Source organism: Calonectris borealis, chromosome 20, assembly GCF_964195595.1.
Source record: "Calonectris borealis chromosome 20, bCalBor7.hap1.2, whole genome shotgun sequence".
In the NCBI taxonomy this organism is placed as follows: domain Eukaryota; kingdom Metazoa; phylum Chordata; class Aves; order Procellariiformes; family Procellariidae; genus Calonectris; species Calonectris borealis.
In genome coordinates, this window is record NC_134331.1 from 7361764 (window position 1) to 7380057 (window position 18294).

General features: G+C 56.5%; 1 protein-coding gene across 1 annotated transcript in view; it reads right to left on the bottom strand.

Annotated features, from left to right (window-relative positions):
• Positions 1–18084, bottom strand: part of CACNA1G (calcium voltage-gated channel subunit alpha1 G) — a 173969-nt gene extending 155885 nt beyond the window's left edge. Inside the window, exon 1 of the mRNA XM_075169670.1 lies at positions 14436–18084. Within this exon, the coding sequence (XP_075025771.1) occupies positions 14436–14530 (95 nt within the window). The 5' untranslated portion in view covers positions 14531–18084. The remainder of the gene's footprint in view (positions 1–14435) is intronic.
• Positions 18085–18294: the final 210 nt, after the last annotated feature.

Here is an 18294-nt window from a genome sequence, read left to right on the forward strand (position 1 = left end):
CTGCCAAAGCAAGCAGGCATACTGACACACTGGGAGCTCCCTCACTTCCACTGCAGTGGGGAAAACACCAGCCTTTGCCCCCAGGGCAGAGCACAGCCCAGTAGCCCAACAGCTCAGCTGTTGTACAAATGCAATTCACGGAAAGGTCCACAAACATATTTGCATGTGCAAGGTGCAGTCTTAGATCAAGCAATTTTCTCGCTACATATGTACAGCCTGGCCACAGCTGCTTTTGATCCGATTCTCTTTGTATCCTGATAATGTACAGAGAGCCTTTGTGTGTCGGTCTGTTTATTTAAATGGATTTGGAGCAAACATTTTTTTAAAAGCTAAAGCTTTGAGCCTCTAAGTGGGTTACCAGATTATATGCTGTCTCCATTTTAATTACATTTGGCTCATTTTGTTTATTGCATACGTTTTCAAGAATTATGCTCGTCGTGAGAATTGAAAACATTTTGCTTTAGAAGATACCTGCCCTATAAAGGGATCCAACATCACACAGGACAGATGATGCAAACCTTCCCATCTCAAAGAGCATTCCCCTTCCAACTAGGACAGGAAAAGAAGAAAGGCTCAACAGAGCCACATATCCTGTAAGTTTAAAAGGAAGCATCTGAACATCAGGAGGATCAAGCCAGCACCAGTCTAGCAGGATTTTGGCATCTGTGTACTACAGCAAACACAGATAAGGATGCTCTTGCCAGGGAAGGGTGATCTTGGTTGTGGATCTTAGAGGCATGAGAGCACGGAGCCTGTGACAACCCGGACGGGATGTTTGTCATCCCCTGTCTCAGCCGGCAGCAGAGCAGAGGGAGCACTCAGAGCTTTGCTGTCTCACCTCAGGTGGGCAGAGGAGTTAAACCGGGAGACCCCCAACTCTGACCCAGCCCAGGGCATCTCCCCAGGGAACCCTTCCCACCCACCCAGGGTAGACCAGGAATTTGTCTTCCTCAAACACATGGAGGGGTTCAGCTTTGAGACAGAAGTGGAGCGATCAGTTGAGGAGAGGGAGCATGGCTCCGGCCTGGAGCCTTGGCGAGAGGGATGGAAAGCAGCAGAAAGCAACCCCGGAGACCAGAGCTGCACATTTAGGGATTGGGGATGTAAATGAGAAAAAATTTCAATACAGCATAAGAAACTAATGAGGTCACATTCACCTCACACACACAGTCCTGGCCTCCTAATTATACCAAAGATAGCACAGGAGAGAGGGATGGGGGTGAGCCAGGGACAGCTCAGGTGATGGCAGGAATTTTAGGGCTGTGGCATTTTTGGAAGGGATGAGGGGGAAAGGGGTTCGCACTCTGCAACATCAGTAAACCTCCAACAGTGGATGCAATGCACCCCAAATTACTCAGCAGACCCCCGGCAGGCACAGGAGCCATGCCACCCGAGGAAGAAGAGGAGGAAGAGGCAGCAGCCCCACTTTCATCCCAGCACAGCCCTCTTGCTCTCCTCTGCCTCCGCAGCAGAGCTGCTCCCCACCATTTCAGGGCTCTTTTGGGGGAGCACAGCCCTGTACTCTCTTTCTTAGCGGTACTTCTAGGAAAAACATCGTAAGTAATGTTTCACGTCAGCGGGGGAGCTTTAGCCGAGCCGATGCTCACCAAAGACGGCTCCAGCGTGGTAATGGGATTTGGAGTCGGCTGTACAGGAGCTGCACTGAGCCGTAATGGGAAAAGCCTACATCTGTAACCATTTTAGCAGGAGGCGGATTGAAGACAGCCTCAACAGAGAGGCTCCAATCCGATGGGAACTAGTCGCTATTTGTTTTGCTGTTGACATACAGCTGCAGTAGCTGTGGGTGATTTTAATAAGACAGGATAATATTTCTATCAGTTCTGGGAGCTATAGATTGAACCCATATAGGCATCTGGCTCAGGGCTGAGTGATAAATCGCAACAAGATCCAAAACTCTTCTCATGCCTTGGAACCGGAGAGAAAACACACATTTCGTTTCGGATGTCACAGTTTGGGGGCAGAGCAGGCCTCCCACGACCAATTTACAGACTCGAGTGTTGTTGAAGAGCACTTTGACGGCAACGAGCCCACTCTGTCCCTGCTCCCCCACCCCACCAGTGACAGCGAGTGCAGTGGGATCGGAGCCCTTGCTGTGCATGGGGGCTCCTGGCTGTCCCCATCAGTGAATTAACCTCCTGAGAAACACCGTTCACCGTGTTTCAGCTGACACAGCTACAGCAGAGAGACACCCACCAAACCCTGCCCTGTGCAGCCCCCGCTCCCTCCCTGCTGTGTCCCCCTCGATCCTCCCAGCCCCAGCCTTGGCACAGCCCCGCCAGACTGCTCCCACCCCTCAGCACCCACAGCTGAAAGAGCACGCTGGCTTCTTAGGGCAGCAGCTAAAGATCCGGGAGGAGCAGGAGACCAGCCCCACCTTCCACACAGCACAAGGTAACGGCTTAACCCTGCATAACCCCATCCAAACAGCTGCTTTTCCCAAGAGCTTATATTGCTAATTCCCTTTTTCATCACCCAGACGGTTTCTTGCCCTCCTCGGTTATCCCATCAGTGCCACAGCCGTGGCCTTCACTCCGATCAGCCCGGGGCCCCATGGCTTTCCAGTCCAGTGCTGCATCCCCAAACCCTGGGGCTGGGTACCGGCACTGGGAGCCGCCGTGGAGGGTTTGGGAGAAGCAATTGCTTAATGAAACCAACTGCTAGAGGCTACAAGCAAGGCTTCATCTTTTATTTTTTTCCTCTTTAATGAATGTTTTTATTGTCTCTCTCAATCCTTATTAAGTGAAGAGCCAGACAAGTAGTTGGAGGGAAAATATACTACAGCATGAAGTACAACCACTGTGCAGAAGGGACGTACGTGACCAGAGCAATCCGTTTGCTGCGCAGAAAGGAATTAATAATTTAGGCTGGGGAATGCTTATTTTTGGCTGATGACCAGCACTTTCCTGCATGATCAATGTTTGCACCTTGACTTTTTGGTACACAATCAATCCGTGCCTGAATACGGTCTGAGTTTTGGGAACTGCTACATCTGCAAGAGCTGAGCCGCTCGGGGCTGTAGCGTCAGTGCGGCTGAACCTCCTGACTTGGCAAGAGCTGAGCCCAGCCTGGGTTCCAGCTCTGGGGCTCAGAATATAATTTATAGTAAAAATATAATTTATAATAAAAATCTGTCTTCCCTCCCCCGTCTTTAAAAAAATTGCATTTTCCCTAACTGCTATTACCTCGGGAAAACCAGTTTCAAGACTATCCTGGTTGGGCAGATTGGGTGTTTTAGTGGCCAGATCCTGGCTCTGACACTCAAAAGGAGCAAAGGTCCATCAGCCCCACAAAGACAGCTTCCCTGGGTGGGACGCAAGGACTCAGCACCCCACTGCAAGTTGGCCCTATTTAATACCCTCTTGCATTTACCGTGGCTCCAACCGGAGTCTGTCCTTGTCCCCGTGCCCAACCACGAGGCTTTGCAGCAAATGCATTTCGGCAAACGGCTCAGATGGTCTCTACGTCTCTCTGAAGCGTTAGTGCAAAATGAAGCACAGCTTTTGAGGGAGAGGCAGCCTTCAGAAAGGGGAAGAAAAAATCCCCGACTGAAATCCAGCTTTCTGCTGCTTGGTCAAGGCAGGTCCCCATCTGATGCACTTGGGAGGCTTTGCCTTGCTCTCCCCTTGGGTGCCGAGACCCAGCCCCGCTCCTGGCTCACTCTTGCCACTGTCCTGGAGACCCAGCTCTGTCTGATAAGGTTTCGGGTGAGCAAGCCCTGCCCTGATGCCCAGCCTCACCCCACTGAGTGCACATGGGGGGATTTCGGAGCAGGTCTCCCCTGCCCTAGCCTGGTGCTAGGCACCAGCCTACAGCTCCAGGGGCTGGAGCACAGCCTGAGCCTCCAACCATCCCTCAAGCCCCCCAAATCTGCATTTCTTGCCTTTTTCTCCAAGGCTCTTTGCCAGCCAAAGAGCTTCCCTTTCCAACACCCTCCTCTCCCCACCCTCCTTGCATCACTTTCGGCTTTCATCTGGTTCCCATGCAGCGCAAGGCACGAGCAGCACACCAGCACCGCTGCTATCAGCGGCTCCCACTCTAATTGAATCTTCAAACCTTGTCTGACAGGAAGAGACAAGAGGGAAATGAGACGCTTGTTGCCGAGCCCCGGATCCCTGAGCGCTGCTGAGCACCGGGATACCGACGAGCATCGCGTGGTGCTCCCGAGCGCACCTGCCTTGGCCCCCAGCACTGCTATGAGCGTTTCCAGCATGCCAGTGAGCCCAGGAAGGCATCGCCACAGACCAGGGTGGCCCTGGGGTATGAGGTGCCAAAAAGCCAACAGAGCTGAGATCAGGCAAGGGGAAGGGCAGAGCCACGGGCTTGCACCAGGCTTGCACCAGGTTCTGCAGAGCTCAACCCTGGCCTTGGCAGGGATCAGGGCACCAAAACCTTGCTCACAGCATGCACAGGTTTGCAAGGAAACCTGAGCAACAGCAGCATACCAACAAGTCACCCCAAGTGACTCCAGACTCAAGAAAAGCAACACCCAGCTCTCCATCCAGGAACTCACAGCAGCCAGAGGGACCTGAGAGCATCTCCCACCTCCCCTGCCCCAGCACAAGGTGCACAACACCAACAAGAGGTCTCCCCATGACAATTTTGCCCGGGCTCTTACCTGAGCGCTTGGGAGCTCCAGCCAGAGGACACCTTCACCCCAGAGGTGCAGCAGCACCTTCAGGCAACCTCCTGCCGCGGGGGCTGCCGGGGGGGAAGGCAGGAGCTGGAGCAGTGAGGAGCATCTGCTGAGCAAGCACTAATTCAGAAAAGGTGGACGTGGGAGGAGGAGAGGGAATGGAGAGGATGGCAGCTCCTGGTGCTGCTGGTGGCCAGGCACGAGCAAACCAGGTCTTGGTCCACATAAAAAGAATTAACCGAAATTTGCCCTAGTAAAGGTTTTTCCAGCCAACTCTCCCAGCACACAGTGGCCAGGCTGCGACAGCCCCAGTTGAGCCCCACGTCGTGGAGGTCAAACTCATTAAACCCCCTTGCAAGGGTTGTGCTGCCGTGGGCAGGGGGCTCACCATCCCACCCTAAAAAGGCCGACGCTGTCCCCCAGCTCCCAGCCCCAGGTGGCAGGGCTGGGGGAGCACTACACCCTCCGCATCCCTTCCCCTGTCCCAAAACTGCGGCTTCCCCTGCCAGCTGGGGAGCAAATGACCCAAATGGTTTTAAAATAAATGAATATTTAATGAGCACACGGCACCGATAGCAAGGAGCGACTGACGTGGCATAAATATCTCCTGCTGTCCCAAGGAGCAATGAATAATAGCGAGGGCAGGGGGACGGAGAAACAGCCTTCAGGGGGACCGGGAGGAGAGGGGTCAGGACGGGAGGGAGAGCGGGGCTTTAACCTGGGGTCTACAGAGGGAAGGGAGATGCTGCCAAGCCAGTGGGGTGGTGGGTCACGAGCAAGAGCTTGTGCCCTCCATCCCACCGAGCGCAGCGGGACTCAGGCAGGAGCCCACCGGTGAGCACTGCCCCGAGCTGGCCGCTACGAGCTGGGATGGCTGGGATGGCTGGGACAGCTGGGATGGCTACCCTTCCTCCAGGGAGGGGGCTCTGCACCCATGGGCGACCTTGGCCATGACCTGGGGGCACCCCTGAGTGCCACTGGGTCTTCTGCACCCCAAATCTTGCTGCTTCGCTGCTTAACCCCTCTCAATCATTATTCATATTCCAGCTCACCCATAGCAACTCTTGATGTGGAAAGGGCTTCTTTTTTTACCCCTTTCCTTTTTTTTTTTTTGAGGTCTCTGCTGGGAAATCTTTGTAATTAATGGCCCTTTAAAGTAAAATATAATTAAAAATAATGTGGAGAACGCCGAAGCCTGCTGGCAGCTTGCGATGCGGGTGGTTGATGAGGAGCGCCGGGCGGCCACGGGTGCTGCAGACCTGCCAGGGCGGTGCTTGGGCCAGGGTGCGTGGGTACCCACTGTGAGATGCTGGGGTGGTTTAGCCCTAAAGCAATTTCTAAATCACTGAGAGCGCAGGGCTTCTCTGTCACACCCGTGGGGACGCTGGGGCACACTTTGTCCTCGCCCTTCCGTGGGAGATGGGGCGTGGGTGGCCCCGGCGGGAGGAGATGCTGAACACAAAGTGCTGGGGCAGGGGGAGACCCAGTCCCACCCGCCTGCTCATAGGGCTGCGACGGGTCGGTCCGTGCCTGGGGAAGCCTTCTTGGGTAGAAAAGTCTGATTTGCACACTTTTCGAAAGCCAGGGAGGGAGAACCGGCTTGCTGAGCCTCTGCTGAAGCCTGCATTCCCCAGTCACCCTCTTGCAGGAGCCGGAGCATGCAGAAGTGTGCAAATGAGGACTGTCTCATTTAAATTTAATGCTGATGAGGAGATCTTCCTCCTCTTTCCAGCAGAGAGCAGATGTTCTCGTTTCACATAGGCAAGGCATCTCTAAATCATTTCCCCAGCAGTGAGGTGGACAGTGATGTCATTGTTTATAGGTTATTAGTTATTATTTCATAGACAAACCTGAGGTTTTTCCCTTTTAAAGATACATTGGGATGTATTCTGGGTTTCTGCCACTGAAAATATCCTGGCAGTCCTGTTGTTAGCCTCCTTCCAAGATTCAGGCTGTTTTCCTCATAGCACATAATTAAAACAGCACTTTGAATTTTCAGCAGCTTGCAACATCTTCATGATATACGGGAACCCAGGCAACAGCTCGCTGTCGAGCCCAGCCCCGCCAAGAGACAGCACCCAGCGAGCTGTGCCGGCGAGCCCATGCGCGAGCAAGGCGTGCACGTGCGGACGTGCGAGATGCAAGCAAGGGACGCGGCAAGAGAGGTGGCAGAGCAGCACGGCGGCCCCGGCAAGCCCCGGCTGGGAGCCACGTGCCGGCTGATCAGTGTGGTCCCCTCCTCTGCGCCGGCTCCGGCCGCTCCTCACCGTGCCGATGGGGAGGCGCCGGTGGTACCCGGGATACTTTTAGTCGGTTCAACATCGTTTAGCTGAATCACACAGCCTTTCTCCGGCATGAATCATAATTACCTTAACAAATCCCCAGGGAACAAGAGCAGCTTGCTGATGGGGTTTTAACCAGGCTGGTGGCACCATGGGCTGCGAAGGTCACTGCTCGAATGGGGCGAAAAAGAAGGGGTTTTGGGGGGCCCAGCCCTCGTGAGCACACACGGCCGGAGCCACGCGGGGCCGAAACGAGATTCACGCATGCAGGACGTGCTGGATCCTGCAGGTTGGGGCTGCTGGCACAGGAGAAGGACAGAGCCAGCAGGGATCCGGATGCCCTGTGGGGCACGGGGAGCCCAGGGGACAAATGTAGGGGTGAGGGGGCAGCGCGGTGCTGCAAAGCCCCATAGTGCCAGGGGAGCCCGGTGCTGGCCCCGTGCTGCCGCTCTTGCTCCAGAGGCTGGTGCTGACCCAGTGTCACCCCCAGTCCCCCCTGTTCTTGGGGTACCAAGTGGGTTTGGTGATTGCAAGGCAACCTTTGGGCAGCTCAAGCCTTTCCCACAGAGGCTGCTCCCCCTGGTCCTGGCAACCGCAGGAGCTCTCTGAGGAGCCGCCCGAGTCCCCAGACCACACAGGGACAGGGGACAAGGGACTGGCAGCTGCCCCACGCCAACAACCCGGGAGCCCCCCAGCAAAGCACAGGGCACCAGCGGGCTCGAAACCTGTCCCCTGCCTCCGCTTTGCTGCTGCTCCTGCCGTGCCAGAGCCAATGTGCTGGAGAAGCCTCGCTCCGCTTGAAAATATTCATACTGGCACAAAAGGCAGTTTGGGGGTTGTTTTGGTGGGAAGCTCAGACCAAGTTGTGGCCAAACAGCTTCATCTCCCCTGGACAGATCTGGGCAGCCCCCAACGCACCAGACCTGGTCACTGCGCTCGGTCACCCCCAGCACAGCAAGTCCCGAGCCCTGCCCCGAGAGCCGCTCTCCCGTGGTGCTCAGGTCCCACTAGCTCAGGGCTCATCCTCGCAGGTAGCAGCCACCACCCAAAAATCATGCGGGGCTTCCTCCCGCCAAGGCCCCGGTCCCTTTCACCATCCGAGTGCCTGGCTGTGACAGCCCTGCCCCAGCCCCAGCACAGACCAGTGATGCCTTAGTTCGTGTCCAACCTCACATGCATCCCCACTCAAGTGGCAGCACTTGACACAATCCCCGCTTTATTTCAGCCAAAACCAGGCTCAGTTCAACCCTTGCCCTGCACGACCAGAGCCTCAGATGCCTCCTGCCCCCCCCCATGCTGCCCCTGCCTTTCCCATGCCCCAGTTCTCGCCCGTGCTGGTGTGACTGGGGCAGCCCCCACCGGCAGCCTGCCGGAGCAGGCACGCGGCGCTTGCACGCACAGAGGAGCCGGCAATGAAAGGGAACATATTAGTGTTCCCCTAACCAATGGAGGGGAGTTAATGACATCAAACTGGTTTGTTGTTGTTGGTTTTGATTATTTTTTTTTTTAAGATCTGGCTTCTATCTGTCATTACCGTTACATTGCATAACAGGGGAGAAATCTGAATGAAGTTAATACCCGTGGAGCATGGTGCAGAATATTCATGTACTGGGAACCAGAACGAGGCAAATGTGAATCTTTATTACCAGTGGAGGTTGTTAAATATTTATATTTTCTGTTTGAGACACGCTGTGACACATGAAACTCAATTAGAATATAACTAAAAACCATGCTAAATCATAGATAAACAGCAACAAATGAAGGGGAGCAGTCTGAGCTCCCCGTGCACAGCCTGGGGGGACAAGGGTGACAACTTTGGGAGAAGAGGGCAGCCCCACCAAAGGCACCGCCGTCCCGCAGCAACCAGCCAGCGAGCACCAGCACAGCGCTGCGTTTCCTCTACAGGGCTGATTTTTGCCCCGAGACATCCCAAAGGAGACCCTCGAGGTCCCTGCAAACCACCCCGCGCCTTCGTGCAAAGCAGCCCCAGACGTCCTGGCCTCCCCGTCAGTCCCGATGCATCACAAGGACCCCCGAGCCCCCCGCTCCTGGGCTGTGTTTACTTTAATATGAATGTGTCTAGTAATAAAAACCACAGTGAAAAGGAAAGACAGATGTTACAGAGAAATATATATTCAGGGCCAAACACCGCACTAGTGCCGTGCTATGGAAACGGCTGGAGATTTCTATCCCTCTGCTCACTGAAGCCAAGCTAAGGATACGGTCAGGGCCAGAAAATTAGGGACTGAAAGGATTGTGGGGTTAATTCCGTAATTATTTGCTCTGGGAGACGCTCGTCATCGCCAGCAAGGCTGAGGAGCGGGGGAGACCGTGCGGACGTGGGCTTTAAGTGGCTGCTGCCAGGGCCGAGATCCAGCAGCGCCTCTGCGCAATATCCTCAGGGATATTGCTGTGGGCGGACAGACAGATGGACAGCCGTGCTCCCAGCCCAGGCAGGTGTTTTCTCCCTGACCCTGTGCAGTGCCGAACCCCCCAGGTTACTGGGATTCCCCTCGGTGGCCTTGCAAGAACATCCCGCAGGAGCATCCCTCAGCGTTGCCATGGAGATGCGGCTCAGGAGGAGCCCAGGTGCTGTACCCCTCCGGGGGGGCTGCTGGACCCCCACCCCACTGCAGCCCTTCCCCTTAGCTGCCCCCAGGAGATAAAAGTGATTTTTAGGGCTTCATTAATGCCACAAGGAACTCGGCCAGAGATGAGCGCAGGATCTGTCACGGCAGTCAGAGCCGCGGCCCTTCGTTAGTGGCACTAACCAGGACTATCGTTAGTATGTGATGGGGGACACGAGAGCCAAAGGGCAGACAGACAGGAGGTGGTGTGGAGAGAGAACAGCAGCTTCCCAGGAGGGTTTTTGCCCGTGCTTCTCAGCTTTGCTTGGTCTCAAAGGACCCCAAGTCCCCGCTGCTCCTCCATCCCGCTCCCGTACGGGTGGAGGGGCAGCGGGGCTCTGCCAAAGCAGCGCGGGGATGGGGACACCGACCCCCTGCCCTGCACCGGCCGTGGCTAACCCAGCCGTGCCACAGGCACGCGCAGAGCTTTCCCTCCCTGGGGCATGTTGCCATCCTTATTTCCTTCCAATTTTGTCTCTTACCTCCTCCTGCTCTGCCTCGCTGCCCCTGCCTGCCTGCTCCAGCGCGGGGTACTCCTCCCCCTGCCCCCCCCTCCCCGGCTGTCCCCTTGCCAGCGCTGGCCGGCCTGGGAGCTGCGTGCGGAAAGATCCTCATTTTGCCAACAGATGAAAAATATGCCATTTAGTGAAGAAAACAGCAATACAGAAGGGAAAAAAAAAAAAGGAATTTAAATTAAATTTAAATGATGACTTTGCCGAGGCTCGTGAGCAGAATCCTTTCCTCCTGTTTCTGACTCTGCTCCCTCAGAGTGGAGGGATGGGTGCTGGCAGGGATCCCCTGTGCTGGCAGGGATCCCAGATCTCCAGGGATCCAACACCTGCAGGGTGAAGATCTGTAGGATCCCCAGACCTGCAGGGATGCCCAACCTGTGAGGCTCACATTTTCCACGGGGAGAGGACGGAAACTTTTCCCCAGCCTGTCCCATCCCCACAAACCTGCTGACAGGAGGTCCCCGACCCAATGAACCCTCTCGTGGGGCTGAGCCCCCTCAGGGGGTACGTGGAGGTGCTCGGGGATGCCCGGTAGCTGCATCCCCCCAGCCCACGGAGCCCACCGGTGCAGACTCTGACCCCCAGCATTGGGCCATCCCCCCCAAGGGCTGAGTCTCAGTAATGGAGGTTTTAATTCCTCCTGACTAGGACAGCCACTTGCAGAGCGTGCTCGGAGCGGGAGCTGAGCTCTCAGCCATGCCGCCAACACCCCCGTTGCAAGCAGGCTTATTATTAATACTAATAATACTAATAATGTCAGCATTTCCTGGCGTGGTGTCTGCTGCTGGAGGTTGATTGCCCGGCTCTGGCGATCCGCTCCAGGCGAAACAAGCCTCTGCTGGGAACATGCAGGACCCTGGCCGGAGCCGGGGTGGAGAGCGGTCAGAGCAATGGGGAGTTACAGACCCAGAAAGCAAAGCCAAAGACCTTCCCCTGCCAGAGCCTAGCCGCCGGCCCAGCCTCCCCGTGGGCTGAAGGGTCCCCAAACACCATGGGGAGACCTGCTTTTGCCCCCACCTCGGGCCAAGCTGCTGAGATACATCCAGCCCCCCATGGGTTTGTGGTGCCATCCTCCATCGACGCTCAGGCTGAGGCTTTGCACCACGACCAGGACCCCCTCCAGCACTTTTGTCTTTGTATACTCTTTCTGAATTAGATTTTGCTCTTTTCTCTGTTATCCCTGCTAACCTCTTAGGAGCTGGGGAATAGCTTTGGCCCCTTCTTCTCCCCCTTGAATTTCCAGTCGTTCACCAAAACACCAATTCCCTTTCTTGCCTGCTTTTCTGGGAGATAAACACATCTGTGCTGGCCATGCTTTGCACATCCCAGAGGCAGGGGCATCCCCAGCACGCGGCGGGGGTAGCAGCTCCCGCACCCCTGGGCAACTGATGGAGACATCAGTCACAGCAACAGAAACCTGAGTTTTAAAGCACGAGATGTTGAGGAAGAGGTGCCGAGAGGTATAGAAAGCCCGGTGCTGCCAGCATCCCAAGCAGACGTCCGGGAGGGACAAGGGGGTTGCATGTGGGAGCAGGGTCTGGTCCAAAGGCAGGACCCGGGAGCTGCTCATGCAGCCCCAGAGGGATGGGGACCCCCCACTCCATCATACCCCGGCTGCGGGGCCACACGACCACCATCCAACCGCAGAGCCAGGTGTGACATCAGTGCCACCGTACCCAGCACCCTCTCTCTATCCAGGGCCCCATGACTAATTTGGGATGCGGTGGACATTTTTAATATGCTGCTATAAATATTCATGGGCTGTCAGCTATGAAAAAGGGCCCTGCCTCCCACCGCGCTGCCCGGCCAGAAGGCAGCACAAGAGAGATAGACCGAGCCCTTGCTGGTGGCTGCGGGGGCTCAGAAACCCTGCAGGCCACTGGGACATCCCCAGTTTACACCAGTGAGCATCCAGTTGTTGGTGCACACCTTGCAGATGGCCCAAGCCAGCTTCTGCCCAAATTCTGGTTGAACCTGAAACCAGTTTCCTCGTGGCCGTGATGTCCCCAGCAAGTGTGGGGGCGAACGGCGCCGGCTCGGGTGGGGACCGGTTGTCAAACCTGTGCCTCGAATCCCGCAGAGCCGAAGCTCACGCCTGTCACGGCAGCCTCCAGTCTGCTGAGCTGCAAAAACCCGATGAAAGCCTTGTGCTGAGTTGCAGTTCTGCTTTGCTGGCATGCATCGCCCGAGGGACCGCCTGCCACCGGCTCCCATGTCTCCACCTCTCCCTCCCCACCCCAAAAGCATCATCCCATAGAGCTATACAGCTCATCTTCTGCATTTCTGAAAACCTATTGATTCCTTTTTTATGTGCTTCACCCCAACGTATCGATCCAATTTAGCCTCCGTAACTCAAACTAAATTAGCTGCCTTTAATCTGTGGATAATTGCAGCGAGCCCAGCTCTGCCTGTCCCAGATTCATGGGTGTCGAGAGCGCTGGGTCAGGCAGGGACGTTAAGATTCCTCATCTGTGGGTAAAGCCCCCAAACAAGCCAGCGGGCATCAGCCCCGAGGCACCGGGGGAAGTGGCCTCAGGACAGCCGTGCTGCAGCCAGAAACCCAGCTCCTATGGCTGGGTGCCCATCCTCTATTCCAGTGGGAGATTTGCCCCCAAAGTCTGGGCATCACCGCCCGTCTCCTACTTTCCCCAAGCCCCAGGGTCCCTGATGTGGGTTTCAACCTTAGCTGATACCATGAAGCATCGCTACGTGCTCCTGCCAAGCTGCAGCGCACAAGGGGTTAACCTCAAATCCACCCGGCCATGGGGAGAGCAGCAGCCTCGGCCCTCGCTGGAGCTGTGCATAAAATCCCAGATGAAAAGCAGAGCCTGTTCCCCTTTGATTAGCAGCCGAGGCTCCCCGGGAGCCCTCAGCATCTTTCGCCTCTAATTTAGCAGCTCACAAAGCGCCAAAGGCACCGGAGATGCTACCAGCACCTCACCTGGACTGACAACCTAGCACAGCACCTGGGGGACATCCCCGCACTGGTGATGAGGCCATCCGGGACCCACCGGGTTCCTGGTCCCTCTGTGCACCCCCTCTCACCCAGGCACCCACAGACCTGCACCCACTTCCCCAGACATCCTCCTCCGCCCTTCTGTAAAGCCTCCAAAAGACACATTTAATTTCAATTTAATGCAATAGTTACCGTGGTCAGTAAATACCGAAACCATATTAAAGGAGGATTAATAGCCGTGTAATGGCCAAGTGTCTATTGCATAACCCTTAATAAGGGCTGATGGCCTTCTGCTGCCTTCCCGCCGCGCCATGGGTGCTGCAGGGCCTCCAGCCATCCCTTCCCATTCTTCCATCCTTCCCTGCCTTCCCAGCAGTGGCTGAGGGTGACAGTCCCATGAGAAACGGATGAGATATTGCTGCGGTGCTGCCAGGGTAGGAAGAGGAGATCTCCAGGTGTTAAAACTGGTTAAAAGCATTGGCCTGCAGCCGCAGCACCCATTTGGAGCGGCTGAGCATCGCATGGGGATGATGGTCCCCAAAATGCCTTGGCACGTGCTCATGGCCGTGGCAGCCAGCCTGGGAATGGTTGCGAGTTCTCCTGCACAGCCCCTGGAGCGTGTCTGCCCCTCTCTGCCCAGTAAAAAATAGGTGTTAAAGCTGTATCCTGCCTGTGTTTTCTCCCTCTGAGGGGGGAGGCAGGCAGCATCCCCATTCCACCTCCCCATCGCACCTACTGCTCACTGCACCCAGCAGCATCCCAACACCAACCCACTTGCAAGGGCAGAGCCATTAGCTTGTCTCTGGGGTCCCCCTGCTCCCCGCTTTGGGGGGCACTGCCCTGAAACGCAGCATTTGGGGTCTCCAACTTAGCCTGGCAAAAGAGGAGCCAGAACACACGATGGCTCTGGGAGGGGCTGAGCAGGGCACACGCTCCAGGGTCACGCGGGGGTGGTGGGTGGTTTGGATAGGAACAGCCAGGACACGCTTTCAAAGGAAGGGAAACTGAGGCAGCAGCCGAGCCAAACGGGGCCCACCCCGCAGAGCCCCCACACCACGATCTGGCGTTGCCCACCCCCCCCGGCACTGATCCGCATGGAAAGTTGGTTTAAAAAGCAAAAAAGCATATTTTGAGCAAGCGTTGGCCAGCTTCAGCTGCAAATTCACTTGTCAGGAATATTGGAATTACTGGAGCTGGATGGCGTGAACATCTGTGCAAAGCAAACGCCGAGGGGGGAGTGGAGCCGGCTGCCTGCGGATGCTCCGACGGGATGCAGCCAGCCCCTGCGAGGAGGACAGCTGGGACCCAACATGTGTCCCCCACCCACTCACCTCCCAGTGCACGGGGACCCCAGTGAGCTCCCTGAAATGCCCCGGGGAGGAGACTGCGACTCCGGGGACTCACCACACCAGCTCACCGACTGCAAATTCCCTTTGGATGAATATTGGAGTAACTGGGCTTGACGGCACAGGATGAGCACGGAGGGACTCCAGCCCCATGTCTCCTACCCTCCTTGCCCCTGCTCTTCCCTAGGTCTGCCTACACTGGGGTTCTACAGGCTCCCCCAATATTTTTCAGTGCAATGGGGCTTGTCTATCACTTTCAGAGCAGCTGTGACCACACCCGGCCCTTCCCAACCTCCTCCCTCATTGGCACTATGACAGCACCCAGCTCCCAAAACCTGCCCATTTATGCCCAAAATAACCCTCAGGCAGGAGCTAATCAGCCACTCAGGCATGAGCAGATTGGATGCTCAGGTGTTGACTAATTGGGTGCTCAGGTGTTGACTAATTGGGTGCTCAGGCATTGACTAATTGGCCACCCAAGCATGGCGCAATGGGGTGCTCAGGCGTGACCTAACTGGGTGCTCACGCGTGAATTAGTTGCGTGCTCAGGTGTGAATTGGGCACGCATGCCCGGGCACCCATGTGGGAAGCAACTGGGTGCAGAAGCCTCATTACTTTGCCCAACATACCTTCTCGGAGGGGCTGGAAACAGGGATGCCTGAATTGCACCCCCACCTGTGTCTCAGGGCAGGGGGGATGGGCACCGAACCAGGGTTGGACCCAGGCTTGGGGACGCCCCTCTCCATCCTCCTCCTTCTCCCGCAGATGTAACGTCGCAAATAACAAACAGCTTTCAAAGCCCCGTCTCCCATTGAAGTCACATCAATGCCAACGGAGATAAAAGTCGAGAGACCCAGAACCAGCACCGGCTTTGCTGGGGAATATTAATTAGAGGGAAAGCCTCATTAGAGCAGCAAGGGTGGCCACCGGCACTGCCTCCCCTCCCCACGTGCCCCGGACCCCCCGAAGGGGCACAACAGGCACCAGTCCGACCAGCTGCCTTGGTGGGCTGAGTGATGGGGTGCACTGCAGATCCCCCAATGTACAAGTTCAAAATTAAAATGTTGAAAGGGTTTTTTTTTTTCCCTTAAAAAAAAGGAAGGGGAAAACCTGCTTCTCCCCACCGGCGACTGCTGGGGCTTCCAGGCAACCCCAGAGCCCCAGGCAGGGTGACAAACCTCCCTTGCGCCCTCCGGAGCAGCCTGATGGCAAACCCAAGTGTTCATGAGGAAAAAGCAGCACATGGGTTATTTAATGCATTTTGGTGTTGGGTTTTTTTTTTTTGACAGCTCTGCAGCTGGAGAGGAACACGGGGGAGTGCGGGATGCCACCTCCTGCTGCCCCGAGCCGCCCCGCCAGCAGGGAAAGGGGGGTCCGGTGCTGCCCTGGGGTGAGTGCCCAGCAGCCCCCGCATCCACTGCCAAAGGAAACATCGGAAGGGGTCAGGAAAATGGATATTGTGAAGTGGCACGGGACCCTTGAGCACTGAGACCCCGCTCCATCACCCTCCCCGAGAGCCCAGGCCGGCTGGGCAGCACCCTGCCAGCCCTGTCTCCCGTTAATCACCCCGGAAAACACCTGCAGCAAATCAATGGCATTTGCAGCGAAATCGGTGGGTTAGCGACAGGAAAGTAATGAGGAAGGAAGCATCGCCGGGAGGGTTTAACCGCTGTGCCTGTGCAGGCTCCCGCAGCCAGGCTCTCCTTCGGCACCGCCTGCTGAAGAGGAGCAGCACCCATGGGTGCCTCGGAGCCCAGCCCAGCCGGGGGACACTGAGGGGACCAGCGAGGGGGGTGTTGCAACTGAATTCAAGCAAAAAGGCCCCTTGCCAAGGCCATAAACCCGAAGGGCTGAAGCAGCCAGGTGGCTTCAGGGACAGGGCAGAGAGTGTGACCCACGGGGCCGCACAGGACGGGGCCACTGGCTCCCGGGCAGCAGCGAGGCGGAGGTGCCAGGAGTCCCGAGGTGCTGCAACATCAGTTATTTATTACAGAGAACTTCTATTCCTTTTTTGTTTTGGTTTTTTTCTGAGAGGTGAGCCCAATTCATCCTGACAGAGGTTCACAGCACATTTTTGCCTGGCGGCTGCTTACAGAGATGCGCCAACAAGCAAGACGGTGCAGGAGAAAGGCACCCAGTGCCTGTGCCACAGGAGCTGGCGCACGCCAAAACGAGCTTAGCACGTCGCCCCCAGCACCATGCCGGCTTGGGGACGGCTGCCACACATGGACCTGGCCAGCCCCAGGGTCCAAGATGTCTGGGTTTCCCTGCGGGATGCTCAGCACCTCCCTGAGGATGGTCTCCTGGGACAGACACAGCACCGACCCGCTCCGAGCGCTCGTGAGGACGGGTGTCAAATCAATCCCTGCAGCAGAGATGCCAAGTTAAAAAAAAAAAAACAAAACCAAAAAAACCCAGAGGAAAGCAGCCAGCCATCTGCCAAACCAGCAATTTTCAGCTGGATTTCCAGAAACACTTCAGCTTTTAAAACGAAGAGAGGAGAGGAATTAAAACCCCTCCTCTTCCACAAGCATAGAAAGCATTCACGAGATGAGGTGCAAAATTCCTCTTTGACTTCAAAGGCATTTCTCCTGGCCAGTTACCCCCAAATCCTGGCACAACCCACTGGAAAGCCGACGGGCAGCGTGGTTCGGCGCCGCTTCGCTGCCAGATGACAGCATCCCGCCGGCCAGGGTGAGGGCTGCCGAGCCGGGGGAGCCCCAGGGTGTCAGAAGGATGCTGAAAACGTGGTACTTCCCCTTTTGGAAGCAGGGAGGAGGAGGAGGGACGGGTGGGAGGAAAGGGAGAACAAAGTTTATGCTACAGCAAAGGGAGCTTGTGTGGTTGGCAACAGCGTCCTGCTTCTACTGGGATGGGTTATCTCCCTCTGCTCGGCGTGCAGAGATGCCAAGACCTGGCAGCGCCATCCGCATGGCCGGCGTCAGCAGGATGCGGCCGAGCCCCCAGCGAGGATGGGCGAGACCCTTGGTCCAGCCTAGGCTTTGCCGGGAAAGTTCAGAGCAAACATCCCCCTCCTCAAACGCTGGCCGAAAGGTATTTTTAGGGGTTACTTCTTGTGCTGTTACTGAAACTTTCTGCAAGCAAAGGCAGGGGCCAGGCTGGAGCCGCCACAGCCCCAAACACCCCAGCCAGCAGCACACACCCACAGCACCCACCTGAAAACGCGGCCCCAGCCAACCCACCTCACCAGCCGTCCGCCCCTGCCTGCCCCCCCAAGCTGTCCTCCCTCGCATGGAGCTGCTGCTGGCCGCTCTCCTGCCAGCCCCGCTGCCTGCAGGCTCGGGGGTCCCCAGCCCCTCGGGAGGGCTGACAGCCCCAGCCGAGGCACGGGTGGGACACCTCCCTGCTTGCCATCCCCGCTGGGGATCCCCAGCTGGGCCGGTGCCGGGTGGGGGCACCCACCCACAGCAATGCTCGGGATCCCGAGGCAGTTCCCGGCATCCTCAGCCCCAGCGCCTGCCCCCTCCAGCCGCCCCAGCCCCGGAGAAGCTCCCCACCTCGCCACGGGTCCCAGGGGAAGCGGTGCAGCCTCACAAGCCCCATCCTAGCGTGGACGTGGGCACTGGCTGCCCTTTCCTTTTACAAAGAAAACGAGACTTTGAAAAGTCCTTTCTCAAGCTGTACCAGGTCTCCGCACCCTTGGCAAAGCCAGGACGGGATGTTTAGCTGTTTGGAAGTGCTGTTTGTGGCACGTTTGTGGCAGTTGTGGTAATCAGCAGGTTTTTTGCATGCACTATATATTAACTTAATGTATGTTACAACCTACCCTGTAATGGAAAAATACCGCAGCTGTCATAACCAGCAACACTTTCAAAAGCACTTGACTCCCAAGTCATCCAGGTGCTTTTGACAATGTTGCCCCGGGTTGCTATAGGAACCCTAATAGTTTTCCCATC